Below are 14,890 nucleotides of genomic sequence, written 5' to 3' on the forward strand. Positions count from 1 at the left end.
CCCGCCCCACCACAGTATGGACTGTATTGGCGTAAATCACATGGATGCTGCAGATGAGTTGGTTGCTGATCTACATATACAAATTCAGCTTTCAACAGAAATCTTTGTTTGGTCTGAGATGAACTGCGGTCCTTGTGCTGAGTTTTGGGCCGGAGCATGAGAGTTCAGCATGTAACGGGTCGGGTTCCGGCCTCTCGACCCGAATTTTATCCGGGCGCACTTGAAAATATGCTACCCGTACCCGAACCCGACTTGGAACGTCTTGGGTCTGGGCTGACTCAAGCTTTTTGAGCCAGTTGCACTCGAACTTAGTCAGTCCTCCCTTCTGAGTTGGCAGGCTGGCTCCCCTCCCGCGAGCCTCCGAAGGAGGGACTTGGGAGTAAGCCGGGAAATTTGGCGTGAGCACTGAGGACCGCCTCCAACCATTTGGCTGGTGTCAAACTTTGACACCACGTCACTAAAATTGCCTCCTGCGGGCCAATCAGGCCGCCCTGGTGCCAGATTGAAGGCCTGCATCTCGCCTTTAATCCTACATAGATCACATGTCATTAACTCAAGCGGTCTTGCAGTTACAAAGCTTGTAACATCATCTTACCAAGATTCTTGGATTGTCCGTACATTAGTAAATGCAAGGCAAGTACATAAGAGCTAAATACACATGCCAAAGTGTACAGTTATGGTGGCTTCTGTGCTATGTTTTTGTCACAGTAAAGGTAGGATACAGCAACTTCATTGGATAGTGGAGTGTACAGGAGTGAAAAAAAAACAAGAGTTTGACTTTTGGAAAACAGCTCATCATGTTTTTTCAAAGGATGTCTAGCACTGCTCTGGAGGGATGGATAGATGATGGATAGATGGATGGCTGCGCAAGAAGCCAGGCTACAAGGCCATGCCACTCATGACCTTGTATGTTGCGTGAAAAATGTGTAGGCATTGATTTAGTGGAATTTGGGTGCTGGCCAGGACTATGGTCTGTCAGCTCTCACGCCAGAATTTGCTGCTTGGGGGCAAGCCTCTCTGTGAGACAGAGACCCTGCGGGGCTCTCCTCCAGAGAGGCTTGGTTAAGCTTGAGTTGCACTGGGGGGCAATCTGGGCGCCAATACTACAAGAAAAAGTCAAGCAAGTGCCGGCAGTTGACATATGAGAGCTCAGGCCCAAGGAATCTGGTGAGGGAACTTAAAGCTTTGTCATAGCCTTTGACCAAGCTTCAATGCACAGTCACTGTGCATGATGCACAGTGCAAAAAAAAACTGATGTTTGCTTGAGCAGAGCTAGAATGGAATTTACACAGGAGTATGTCACATGTCAATTTTATGGTCAAGTCTATAGCAGAGGAGGAGAGGATCTGAGGAGCAGAGTTCTAGGGGTTCTAGATCCAAGATGTTATATTGCAGGATGATGAAGCATTGTGGGATCTCCAGGCTCTCAAACCTTGAGATTACCGTCTGTGACATTTATATGTAAGCTATGTGCATGGAAGCCTGCACTTTGGAGCCCACGCCATGGCTCAAAACAGTAAGGATCACCAAGTGAACCTGGGTACCGCCTGGTTTTTTCAACCAAAACAGACACCCATGGGTACCTTTATGTTTTTTTCATCAGGATATGCCAATGACCTTCCTTCTACCACACCGGTCATTGAGGGAAGTGTTTACTCCTCTCCATGACCAGGGTGGACTTGGTCATTGAGTTAAGTATGTGCTCCTTCTGATGACTGGAGCAACCTGGTCATCAAGAGGAGTACATATTCCCCTTGATGACCAGTAATCTGCACTTCACGCATGTGTTAGCCGGTCATTGGTGTGGTGACAAATATGGGCGCGGGGCGCCAGAGCAGCCGGCGGGGTTTCCAGGTGTGCGGGGATGCGGAGGAAAAGAGGCTACGGATGCCCTAGGCACAGTGGGGCGCATTACTTGAGCGCGGAGCGGCGGTCGGATGCGGTGGAGTTGCGGCGTGCGGAGTGGAGCAGGCTGCGCAGTCCAGTGCGGACTTTTTAGTAGGGGCGCGGAGCTGGGGCAAGCCGCAGCAGCTAAAGCGGGCTGCGCCAGCGGGCGCAGCGAGTAGGATCCCAAGCCTCCGGAGGCTAGGGAGGGGTGTGGATGATGGATGCGGCGGAGTTTTGCGGCTGTCTATGGCGGACCACGGAAGCGCGGAGAACGACGTGGGAGCAGCGGTGACCGCGTGCGTGGGATGGGAGGAGGATCTGTTTTATTGCTGTTGTGTAGTTTTAGTTCTATGTGGGTATGAGATGCAGTGGGGGTTTTCTTTGCATGGCGGAGGGAGGAGGAGTTTTCTTTACTTACTTATTAGGAGGGGGGATCCTGGGGTATGGGGGGGGAGCATCATCATTGGAGGATTGATTTACTCTAGGGACTTTTACTTCGTCTTTATGGTTACGGATTCGGAGGACGTTATTGTGATTATTTTACAGCGTTATTGATATGTTTATTGGCTTTTACGGGATTACTCTCTTTGCTATTCTCATGAGTTTTCTTGTGGTTTTCATCTTGAGCGGAGTTTCCAGAAGTACTTATATCCCACCAAGTTTTTGATACACTCGGAAATCTGGCGGTAGGAATGGCGCTGTGGTCATTATGTGAAGGAGAACCACTTTCTTCTAAAACATCAGGGGAGTTTGTAGACACCACTCAATGACCGTATTGTGCCGGCCATTGGTGCCGCAGCCGGAGCTTCTGCCCCTCAAACTTTGTTTTTGAGGGGCTGTGTACCCAAACTGTTAGTATTTGGCAGGTTGAAAGCCCTGGAGGAGCAGGAGGCAAAGTACATCCGTTTTTTATTGACCCCCTCATGTGTATGTAATATCTTTTGGATTTTCTTGGTATATTTTATTTTGCAGAATTGTTGGATCATTTTCCAAAATTTCCAGTTTTGCTGACCGGGGGCAATCAATTTTTTTAGGGGCTTGGTTAATCAACTACTGTATTTTTGACTTCTGCCTACCAAATGTGGTTCAAATCAGGATGACCGCTACCCAATGTTGCACAGACCAAAAATTGACACGGGCGCAATTTGGTCGGAAGTCAAAAATGGAAATCCAAAACAGCAGTCGGATTTATAATTTTTGCAAAAATGGCAAAAAAAAATCATAACTCCTCACAGTGGGGTCCAAGACCCACCAAAATTGTACCAAGGGCAGAAAACCTTCTCATGAGCCTATGGTGAGCTGCATGGCATTCACAAACCTCAGGAATGGGGTGTGCTACTGTGCGCCCAGTTTGGCCGGTGTCCTACCAAGAAACACCACCAAAACCATAGCCACGGTGCCCCCAAGGGTCCCAAAAGTTTAAAGTGAACATATTAAGCTCTGAAAAAAATATGATGAGCTGCCTGGCATTAGTACTTCCCTTTAATGGGGTCTGCTACTGTGTGCCCAGTTTGGCTGGTGTCTTACTAAGGAACACCACCAAAACCATAATCACGGTGAACCAAAGGGTCCCAAAATTTCACAGTGCACATTATATTAATCTCTGAAAAAATTATGATGAGCTTCATGGAATTATTAAACCCAACAAATGGGGTCTGCTACTGTGCACATATTTTGGCTGGTGTCCTACTAAGGAACACCACCAAAACCATAGCCACAGCACCCTAAAGGGCCCCAATATTTTCAAGTGCACAGAAAAATTCTTGAAATCAATATGGTTAGCTGCATGGAATTATTAAACCCCAGGAATGGAGTGTGCTACTGTGCGCGCATTTTGGCTGGTGTCCTACTAAGGAATACCACCGAAACCATAGCCACAGTGCCCCAAAGAGTCCAAAAATTTACTATGCACAGAAAAATCCCTGAAATCAGTATGGTTAGCTGTATGGCATTATTACACCTGATGAATGGGGTTTGCTAAGCTTTTGGTGGTCAAGTTCCTTAGTAAGACACTGGCCAAAATGCGCGCACAGTAGCACACTCCATTCCTGGGGTGTACAGCAGAAGCAAGAAAGCTTGTGGGCTTGTGTGGCTGAAAATGATTTCTGCATTTCAGCAACTGGACTGTACAGCTTCACTGTACAGGCAGTCAAAACCCCTTTGGGCGGCTGGGTTGGATTGAGGGGAGTGCCGGACCGGCCATGGGGCAGCAGGAGGGTGTGCAACATGGGGCCGGAATGGCATAAAATCAGTCCAGGATTCCAATGGTGCAACCCTGGAGGCCCCAAAGTTAAAAACAAAGAAACTAGGTTTTTTCTTCTGGCTGCATTCCTTACGCACAGGTGACATACAGGCTTTGAGGCTGAACTCAGCAGCCAAAAATTTGGGCCTCCCCAACCGCAAGCTTTCTCTCTATTGCTGTACTAATTCCATGCAGCTAACCATATTGATTTCAGTACTTTTTCTGTGCACTGGAAATTTTTGGGGCCCTTTGGGGCACTGTGGCTATGGTTTCCGCAACAAAGGGTAGTTACGTTATGTTGCGTTATCTGCACAATCTTGGTAACATAACTACCCCCGTTATCCAGGGCCCCCCGTTACTTTAATAGTAACGGGGTCATTTCAGGCCCCGCGTGTAACATAATTTTTGAGGCCCGTTATCGCGTTATCCGGGGGATAACACAATAATGGACCATTTAAGGCTTTTTTAGCCTCATTTTTTGCCCTTTCTCAGGGGCTCCGCGCGCCCGGATAACGCCACGAGCATGAAAGAATGGCTTAATGTGGTGCAATAACGTAATTGCACTGCCGTTATGCGTAACACATAGATAACCATGTGGTAAGCCAATCCTGATCTATCCAGAAAACCAGCAACCATCAATCACAAGGCTGTCACACCTCAAGACCAAATCCCATACCTCTGGCCCCCTTGTCAGCAAAGCCCAAGCCCCTCAACATCCCCACTCAATGGTCATACCCTGGATAATAGTATTCCCTCTTCCCACACTCCCCTCTCTTGGATAAACCCTCTCCCTAGTCTCAAACATCTACCCAGATCACATTTTACCCCCTTCTTCTAGTGTTTCCTTAGAACCATGTGCTCAAAGATGTATAAGCACCCTTGAAACCCTTCACCCTCCAAACCCAACATGACACACATTATACTAGACACAGCCCTAAACCCCACCTAGATTATTTCTTCCTGAAACACTTCATGAAACACCTACCTCCTCCTATCTTAGATCATAGAATATTCTACCCCTGTTATGTCTCACATATCCCCTCCTCCAACTAGGAAGATTGCACCATAGCCCCCAGAAGATGGCATCATCCCCACCCACTATTACACCATCATGTGACTCCTTGACCCACTACTCTGACCACATGGCTGTTTCATCCTATAGAAGTAGAATGTTCTATGCTTCCCTGCAGGTTATCCTTGTTTCCTCATGGCTCCTCTTTCTTGTGTATATAAACTGGGTTGTTTTCCTCTTCATTGGTTCCCTATCAGAAATTACAGAAATTACTGGTCAGCCTTCATTAGCCTAGTTTATGCCAATAAATCAGATTGGACAAACTTGTTACCTGTGAATTAAAGATATTAGATTAGAGAAAATTCCCCAGACACACCTCAAGAAATCTCCATTGCCACACCTTTCCATAAGAGTCCACACTCTTATATTCTTTTTCTTGTTCCCCTGAGAGGCAGCCCTTCAAGCACCAATTCCCTCTCAAGCTCTATTCATCCCAAAGAGTAGTTCCACAATGACAAAAATTCCGTTACGTTACCGTTATCTACGCGTTGTGGCATGCTTTATGGTTACCCATCTAGCCCATTTCAAAATTTCCTTTTTTCTCATATGTACACTATCAAATCAGCCAATATGGCAGCACCACTGGATTCTACAGCCAAAACTACACAGGACACCATGGACAACACACCTTACACCCCTCTGGATCAGAAGATACAACCCTTTCAAGACACCATCAGTCAGTTTCACACACACAAACACCATACTCAGGTCATGTGGTCCGTCACATGAACCACACTTACCCAGGACATGTAATCTGTTACATGGACCACCCTGACAGCTTGTCTAACCTTTACAAATACTTTATCTTATCAGCTGCACTCATTACATTGTGCTATGCACATGTCATGCAGTGTCATGCAGTGTCATGCAGTGTCATGCAGTGTCATGCAGTGTCATGCAGTGTCATGCAGTGTCATGCAGTGTCATGCACACTTGATGCAGGCTTAATGCAGGTTCATGCAGACTAGTGTAATAGAGGCTGCAGTCTGACAGTTGACAGATGACATCATGCAGGTGTCAAGATATCAAAAAACCCTCATGCAGCTTGTGTCAGCAGTCTGCTAGTCAAGACAGCGCAGACAGCAACAGATTACGGGCCGCTGCAAGTGAGAGCGGCCTGCAACCAAGCAACCCCTCCAACTAGGGAGCGCACTCAGGTGTCCCCCATAGCTGGGGTATAAGTATCAGGGACTGTTCCTACCAGGAATAGTCCCCAGATCAGTCACCAGACCCACTTCTATTGTTGCATTCAACCACGCACGCCGAACACAACGATTGGGGTTTTTACTTGATCCACCTCTTTCTCATTCTCATCCTTTCCGCACTCAACCCAACTCCCGGTTCCACTAGGTAAGTCGGGCCTTTTTCCTTTCTCTCTTCCCTGTCCTAGACAGGACCATATCTTCGAGTCCCTTGGACTTTGGTTGTATATTCTCAACCAGCCCCTCCAGAAGGAGGCGCGGCTTTCCTCCTTGTGCTGCGGCCAAGTCGAGCTCCAACAGACATTGTGACAGCTGAGACCAGCTGAGAACCTTAGAATATCTCTAAGGTTAAGATTCAGAGCGCCGCCACAATAGAGACCCGCCCTGACAGCTTGCAGATGACATCATTTGACAGGCCAGGCCAGCTAAAACAGCTCACCTCCTATTTCTCACTAGCTAAATTCCCTCATATGACATTGTGACCTCATGTGACCTGTCAACCACCAGCCAAAATACCTCATTGTAGTCTTCAGGGCAGCTAAAACCCCTCATTCTCTTGTTCCCCTGGAGCTAAAATCCCACACTCTTTTCTATTTAAGGAGGCTCTCCTCCCCCCAGTTGTAAATTCTCTCAGCAAACTACTTGCATTCAGCTTACCCCATAACAGTACAATACTTGCTCACTCTACAGTATTATCCCCACTCTATATTGTGGTTTTACACCCTTACATACAAATTAAAACCTCATTACAACACTTGCACATCAGCTACATTAACATAACCCTTAAGCCACCTTCTCAAAGTAGGCTATCTTTTGATACACCTCCACTATCACTACATTAAACCTTCCAATCATAGATTGGGGGGCTTGTTTTAGTTTCTAGTGACCCAGGAAAGGCAGAGGTAACCTCATTCATCCCTTTCTGCACTCAGCAAAAGTTTCTCAGGAACACTTTTGAGCTTTACAGCGTTACACCTAGCAAAACTAACCTTTGTTGGTTTATGTGGTGTTACTTAGTAGGACACTGTCCACAATAGGTGCACAGTAGCAGACCCCATTTGTGGGGTGTAATAATGCCATGAAGCTCATAATATTGTTTTTATAGCTTAATCTGTGCACTTTAAAATTTTGGGACCCTTTGGTTCATTGTGGCTATGGTTTGGGTGGTCTTCCTTAGTAGGACACCTGCCAAACTAGGTGAACAGTAGCACACCCCATTCCTGAGGTGTGCTAATACCATGCAGCTCACTATGTGCGCTTGAGAGGTTTTATTCACTCTGTACAATTTTGGCAGGGCTTGGGCGCTGCAGGGAGGAGTTATGATTTTTTTCCTCTTTTCTTGCCATTTTTGGAAAAATTGTAAATTTGACTACCTTCCAGTATTTCCATTTTAGATTTCCAACTACCAAAATGTGCCCAGTTCAATTTTTGGTCCTCGCAACCCGGGTGCAACATTGGGTAGCGGTCCTCCCAACGTAAACCACGTTTGGTAGTCAGAAGTTGAAAATACAGTAGTCAATTAACCAAGCCCCTAAAATAATTGATTGCCCCCGGTCAACAAAACTGGAAAATTTGGAAAATTATCCAACAATTCTGCAAAATACAATATACCAAGAAAATTCAAAAGATATTACATACAACAAAGGTTGGATAGTTGTACTGGCAGACCCAGCACTGCGGACGGAGATATTGAAGAGCCGACATGACAGCAAAGCGGCAGGCCACCCGAGCCCATCCTGCACCCTTGCCCTGGTCTGGTGGAGTTTTGTGTGGAACAGCCAGAAGAATTTTTACAATCAATACATGGATGGATGTGATTCTTGCCAACGGGTTAAAGCCTTGACGCAACAGCCATTTGGGACACTGGAGCCGCTGCCAATTCCGGTGGGGCCATGGACGGACATCAGCTATGATCTCATCACAGACCTTCCTGAATCCTGCTCCCACAACAGCATACTGACTGTTATTGACCGCCTGACAAAGATGGTGCACTTTATCCCTTTCAGAAAGTCCATGAATGTGGAGCAGTTAGCGGAGCACGTTTGGAAGCTCCACGGCACTCCAAAGACTATTGTCTCTGACCGGGAGAGAATTTTTGTGTCCCAAATAACCCTTGAATTGGACAACCGACTCGGCATCCACCTCCAACCATCAACGGCATACCACCCAAGGACAGACGGTGTGGTCATTATTCCTGTGTTTGTAGGAGAAAAATTCAAACTTTTATGTGTACTCACAAAATGCCTCAAGATACAGACAAATGGAAATCACAAATGGAATCTATGACCAAAATAACCCCTAGTCACCCACTGAAACCACCCTCATATCTCTACCGGTGTGGTAGACGGAAAAGTGAAAAATCAAAAGTTTTTTCTCATACATATATTTACTCACCCTAGGCCTCAAGATACCACCAAAAGGACCTCATAAATGGATTCTACGGCCAATTTCACCCCTAGTCACCACTGGAAGCGTCACTGGAACCCCGCTGGATTGGAAGTTACACCCTCTTGGGCCCTCATGGACACGGCAAGCCCCAGTCATCAACCTGTCACAACCCTCAAGTCACCTTTTCCAGGTATACACATACTCAGACCCAGCAAAAAACATACTCTTTTCTATCCCTCTTATCTCCACTGCTTATGCAGGGGACCAACCCCATTTCTTCTGTATTTGACATGTCCCCGCCTCATTTATGCACCCCTTGCAGCTGCATGCAGTCTTCTGACGCCATTTCTGAACTGCTTGCATTAGTCTGACACCACTCATGCACCCCTTGCATGAGGTACCCCTGTATTTGACATTTCCCCACTTCGTTTATGCACTCCTTGCATTAGTATGACACCATCTTTCATTTCTCACCCCACTTTTTGCCTGTATTTAGTATCTTCTGAGACCACTTGTACACAGCCCACCAGCTAAAATCTCTCATCCAGGGTCCCCCTTGTAGCTAAAATCCCTCACATTTGTCTATATAAGGAGCTCTCTCCCCCCAGTTGTTTTTCCCTCAGCTCAGTATTCCCCAGTTATTTACATACCACCTTTGAACTTACCATCACATCTATACCTCACCACAACCCTCATATTTGCAAATGACTACTGAACTCACTCTCATCTCTCACATACCTGTCATTGAAAAAACTCATCTGGAACTAGACCAGACCTATCACTTGATTAAAACTTGCCAAGCTTAGCTTGGTGGGTCTTGTTATCTAATAGCAGAAGGGCAGAGTTTTGCACCTCCATCATACCCTTCACCATTCAGCAAAAGGGTTTCACAACCGCTTTTGAGTCTTACACCGGATCAGAAGATACACAAATCACCCCTTTCACACATCAGTCCAAGCGGGTTCACACACAGACTCAACTCTTGGCTACCATACTTGGCATAATGCATATGGCACATGAATTACTTTTCTTCCTTCCTTTTATCAGTCCTCACCTCCTATTTTCTCTTTGCATATGTTTGTTTCCCATTTGCATATCTATGGTCTTGGAAAATCCTTATGATCCTGTTTGCATATCAAAGGAACGCATTGTAGATATTATAGCTAAATTTCCTCAGTTGTACTTTCTCACCAGCCAAATTCCCTCAAAGCTGCTCCCCTGGAGCTAAATTCCCTCATCATTGTCTATATAAGGAGGCCTCTGCCTGCCAGTTGTTCTCTCCTCATGCCATCCGGCGGTCTATATCCCATACTCACTTATCACCACTCATATTATCCTCTATCCCAGACATCAGTTATCAGTTCCTATAACCACTCAGTTCACATACCTTTTACACTTTACTTGAAATTTATATCACTACTCAGTTCATGTACCTTTCACCAGTAACCCAGTCCCCGGTTCCACTCCTGGTTGAGCTTAGCTCCCTCTCACCCTCATCACCCCTCACTTTTTTGAACTTATATACCCCCAGGCCAAGGACCTAGGTTCAAGCCCCACTCAAGACATCAAGTCACCGTCACCTATCTCATACATCAATAACTCGATCAACCATAGACATCAACAACAATTCTCTTATATATCTCATCTTTGAACATATCCTATCACAAAATAAATTGCCAAGCTTGCCTTGGTGGTCTTGTTTTCCGATATACATAAAGGCAGCACCACTATTTATTATAACCTGGCTACTAGATAGGTGCGCAAAGCCTGTTATACAGACTATCTAGTAGCCAATTTCGGATTCCCGCCAGCTCCCCGCGCTTCTGCTACATTGCGACAGATTTACATGTTGTCGAACTCCAACCGACTCGAACCCCCAACCTGCCGTGTTACGCGCCGCAGTTGTACTGTCGGATTACGTGCAATCCGACAGTACGGCCGCCACGCACTCATCGCGACGCTCTCAGAAGCCGTACACGCCTTATACATACATCAAAACATGTACATGATATCATAATGCCAAATAGGACTCGATAATACCACCAGCACGAATCGCGATGCCTCCTAAACGAAGTGTGTGGGCGACAGATTCTACTTTCCATGTCAGTCATACGAACACGCGAAGTCGAACCCGAATACCTAGGCGAACAGTCATCAATGAACGAGCCCGGTTGGCAACAGCGATTGAGACGGGGAGACAGTACGGAATGCTGCCATGATCCCGAAGGCAAATCCCCCCCAGAAATATTCAGCTCCCTCCAAATCTTGGCAGCAATGCTTTCCGCGAAGGTGACAATCAAGGACCACTGCCCATAGAAGACCATCACAATGCCCTCCAACCAGCTCATGTTCATTCCAGATTCCATCGGCTGCGTTTGTATGCCGAAGCACGGGAGCGTCGAACTGAAGAATGGGCTCAAATAGAAAATCAAGCCGCTGCTACTTATATGTGGTGTGAAGCGTATAGCAACAACTGGACTACCGGAACGTTTCCACAAGAACCCGTCCCCTTTGATTGTAGCTGCTCGCCGGAAGAGGTTTCCCCCCGCCTGGTGGACCTGATTGATCTTCAGCGTGCGTATTTTGACATTTTCTTGCTTCCCCAACCCAACCATTCCACTCACAAACAATCTATGATCTATAAACTAGAACGCACCACGCAAGGCAAATCAATTCCTTTTTGCAACTGTACATCAGACGTCATCCGACTTTTGCATTATGGATTCGTTGCAAGCTCCGCCAAACGACCCCGCACTGCCTTCTCCATCCCGCTCCTTCAGTTCCACTACAAGTTATGGCAATCTACGACTGTTTCAACCTCAGGATTCACCAAAGCACTCTCTGCTTTCCTTGATAGCCAACACAAAAAACCTCTCCTCGCTCGCGGCTCAACAAAGAGCAGAAACTTCCGACTTCCATTCACCTATAGCTCCGATCTGTATTGCCGAATACTCATTCTGAAAGAACAGCTCTTGCAAGAAGGCTTACAAACAACCAACAAACAGAAATGGGCTTCCAAATGCCCTCGATGCTTTGGCCCAAGAGAAAACGAGGTTAAAGTTGATCCTGACGAACCCGACTTTATCATTGCCATGGACGGGAATTACCAGCAAAGACACTATGCCCATGCTAGTAAGGACTCGCCTTCCAACGCTCAATACCCGCCGACGTTCTTGCCACCCTCTGAGGTCAACACTAGCGAAGCTCTATGCGAATCTACCGATGCAAATGTTTCTGGAATCGAGGATCCATGTGCGTTAGCCCATAAGGCAGCAGATGATGCCCGCAATGCCACTACTTGGCAGAAATGTGATGACAGCGGATTGTTTGCTGGTTCCTGCCGACATGACATCCCTCTACTTTATACAAATGTTTACAAATCAGGTGAAAAGTAAGCACGTCTCATCTATGACCAATTCACAGTTCAATTGATACTGTTTTTTGTCTGTGAATAGGTTGTATTATCCAATCTCTATCCTGGGAAAGATAATCAACTCTTTTCCCCAATCAAGGATAGGTGTTCTCTACGACATCGGGTGCCAGCTCGAGACTCATATTCAAAAAGTAAGCAATTCTCTTCCAATTTTGATGTTACATCACATCACATACTAATGGATATCGGAAATGAATGCATTGAGCAGCGCTCTTTTTTCTCGGATCGTCAATCTGATCTGATGTTCGGAACTTCTGTATTCCACTCTTACGTACACGAATGGTCGTGTCAAGTAAAGTATAATCCCCGACTGAATAAGGCATGGGGACTATCCGATGGAGAGGGGCTAGAACAATTATGGGCATTCTTGTCCCCATTAGTATCTATATTGCGTGTTTCGTCTCGCTTCCGCCGTCTCATGGCGGTTCACAACCGCACTTTGTATTACGCAGCGGGATTAAATGAAACTGCTGGTGAGAGATACTTGATCATCTTCAAATATTTTGCCCTGAGTTCAGTTCAAACTTGAGTCTGACTGCCATACTCCGACTCTACAGGAGAGTGGCTGCTGTCAAAATTTGCCTCGGCCGATGATATCATTAAGACAGCCCGCATCGCTCTTGATGCGTTGAACCAACTTTCCAACCCTCACTCGGTGACTGCGGGAACATACACAGACGATTTCTTCCAGCAGCAATGGGAAGACGAGCGCGCCTACCACCTCGAAACCACACGATCATACCAGGAGAAACAAAAAAAAGAACTCGGTCAACTTTTATGTCTAGAAGAGCAACTAGAGACCGAATGGTAAGCTATACGCAATCTAAAGGGAACTTAACACTTAAGAGCTAAGAGTATGTCTGCAGGTCTCGTGAAAATTTGTCGCCGGCTCAAGGAATAGCAAGAGCAAGAATAGTGTCTCGCCTCTCTGATCAAATCCTTGAACAGAGAACCAGAGTAGGTGACCCTACCATGCTAGAGAACTTGACCGGTCAGTACTTATTTTTTTCTTTCAAATTTACTATACCACTGTTTATTTTCTCATGTTGGTCCGCAATTGCAGTTCCTGAGCATGATAAAATGCTAAAGATCTGGTACTTGAAAACAGACCTCCGCCACAAATTCCTGGCGTTGATAGAGGAAAAAAAACCGCTGGTTCGCGTCTGTCGCCCAGGAGAACAAACAACGCTTGGTAAGCTCATCTCACACAGATACAGATTTGATTATTCCAAAATTCATTGATAGCACCTTCAGGAACCGATGGGCAGCAAAAGTTGATTGAGTTGGTTCGTAAACGAGCACAAGCACTCCGAAAGGTTTTGAATAATTACAACAAACAGGTTCGCGAGTTTATTCAACTCTTCCCTGAGCGTGCACACCCAAGGCAGCTGGAGTACGACGAGCTTTTGAAGCTTGAAGCGGAAGATGCATTTTGGAACGACGGTCTATTTACCAATCGGAACGAGCCATGGGCAGTCGACCCTATCACTCAAAAGGGGATCCGTCATCTTGCCGCTTTCAACCGCGGGCTAGAAGAACAACGTCGTCTGGGATGGGAGGTTCGTCGAGCCATGCAATGGGCAGTTGAACGACACGACACACTGTCACACCTGATCCTACAGATGACTACTGTCACCGGTGGCAGCAATCGCGAGTGGACCGAGCTAGCAGCGCATCCCATCCTTCAAACCCTTGTTGCCCACCCAATTCTACAATCACTCGCTGCTCCAAAAAAGACGACAGTGGCGAGATTGTTGTTGCAATCTGAGCTTGTGAAAATATATCAACTCCAAATCGCATGGCAGCGGACTTGCATCACGATCCTGAACAATACCCAGCAGCAACTTGGAGACGAAAACCTCCGTGAACATTGGTCGCAGCAGCTGGAGCACATAGAGCTTGGCTATTACTCCATGATACCAGGCTCTGATACTGGTGCTGGCGAACCTGTTAATGGTGCTAGCGAGACTGTTCGAGGTGGCGCAGGAGAAGAATCTAGTGAGCTGGCGCCGGATCCCGGGTTGTTTCAACTCAATACTGATAGAGATGAAGATGAAACTGATGATGAAGGTTACCTGCAAGACATATCTGTCATAGTCAACGAGACAATGATGGAGCAACTTGCAAATGACACTGAAGAGGTGGATGAGGGTGGGAATGCAAATGAATTAGAATAAATTCATGAGTTGTGGACGACCATTAATTTGCTCTTCAAATGTCTTTAAAGTTCTTTAAATTTCTTTAAATCTCCCATTTTCAATAGAATTACCCATATTTATACACATGCAAATTGGGGATCAACCTTCCCAGTACCAACAGTTCCAATGGCCCAAATTGCTGATGGTAATATAATGTTCAAATTATTATCAATCTTATACCAAATCAGTTGTAAATTGTAATGGTTCCAACAGGCAGATAGTCATTCCAATTTAATGATCTGTGAACAAGTCTGATATGTTGAGTGGAGATTGAGTGGAGAGTGCATTTATAGTATTTTGTTCAAATTATTATCAATCTTATACCAAATCAGTTGTAATGGTTCCAAAATGCTGATAGTCATTCCAATTTTAATGATTTGTGAATAAGTCTGATATATTGAGTGGAGAGTGTATTTAATGATTTGTGAATAAGTCTGATATATTGAGTGGAGAGTGTATTTATATTAT

At 45.9% G+C, this 14,890-nt stretch overlaps 1 protein-coding gene across 1 annotated transcript; it reads left to right on the plus strand.

Annotated features, from left to right (window-relative positions):
- Nucleotides 1–13,028: 13,028 nt before the first annotated feature.
- Nucleotides 13,029–14,401, plus strand: PtA15_4A94 (uncharacterized protein; the record flags this gene model as incomplete). Its single annotated transcript, XM_053168821.1, has 4 exons — nt 13,029–13,031; nt 13,173–13,215; nt 13,288–13,416; nt 13,479–14,401. 4 exons carry the CDS (start codon nt 13,029–13,031, stop codon nt 14,399–14,401), a joined length of 1,098 nt encoding a protein of 365 aa, XP_053019201.1.
- Between the last annotated feature and the right edge of the window lie 489 nt (nt 14,402–14,890).

The sequence above is a fragment of the Puccinia triticina genome, chromosome 4A (genome assembly GCF_026914185.1).
Source record: "Puccinia triticina chromosome 4A, complete sequence".
Lineage (NCBI taxonomy): Eukaryota > Fungi > Basidiomycota > Pucciniomycetes > Pucciniales > Pucciniaceae > Puccinia > Puccinia triticina.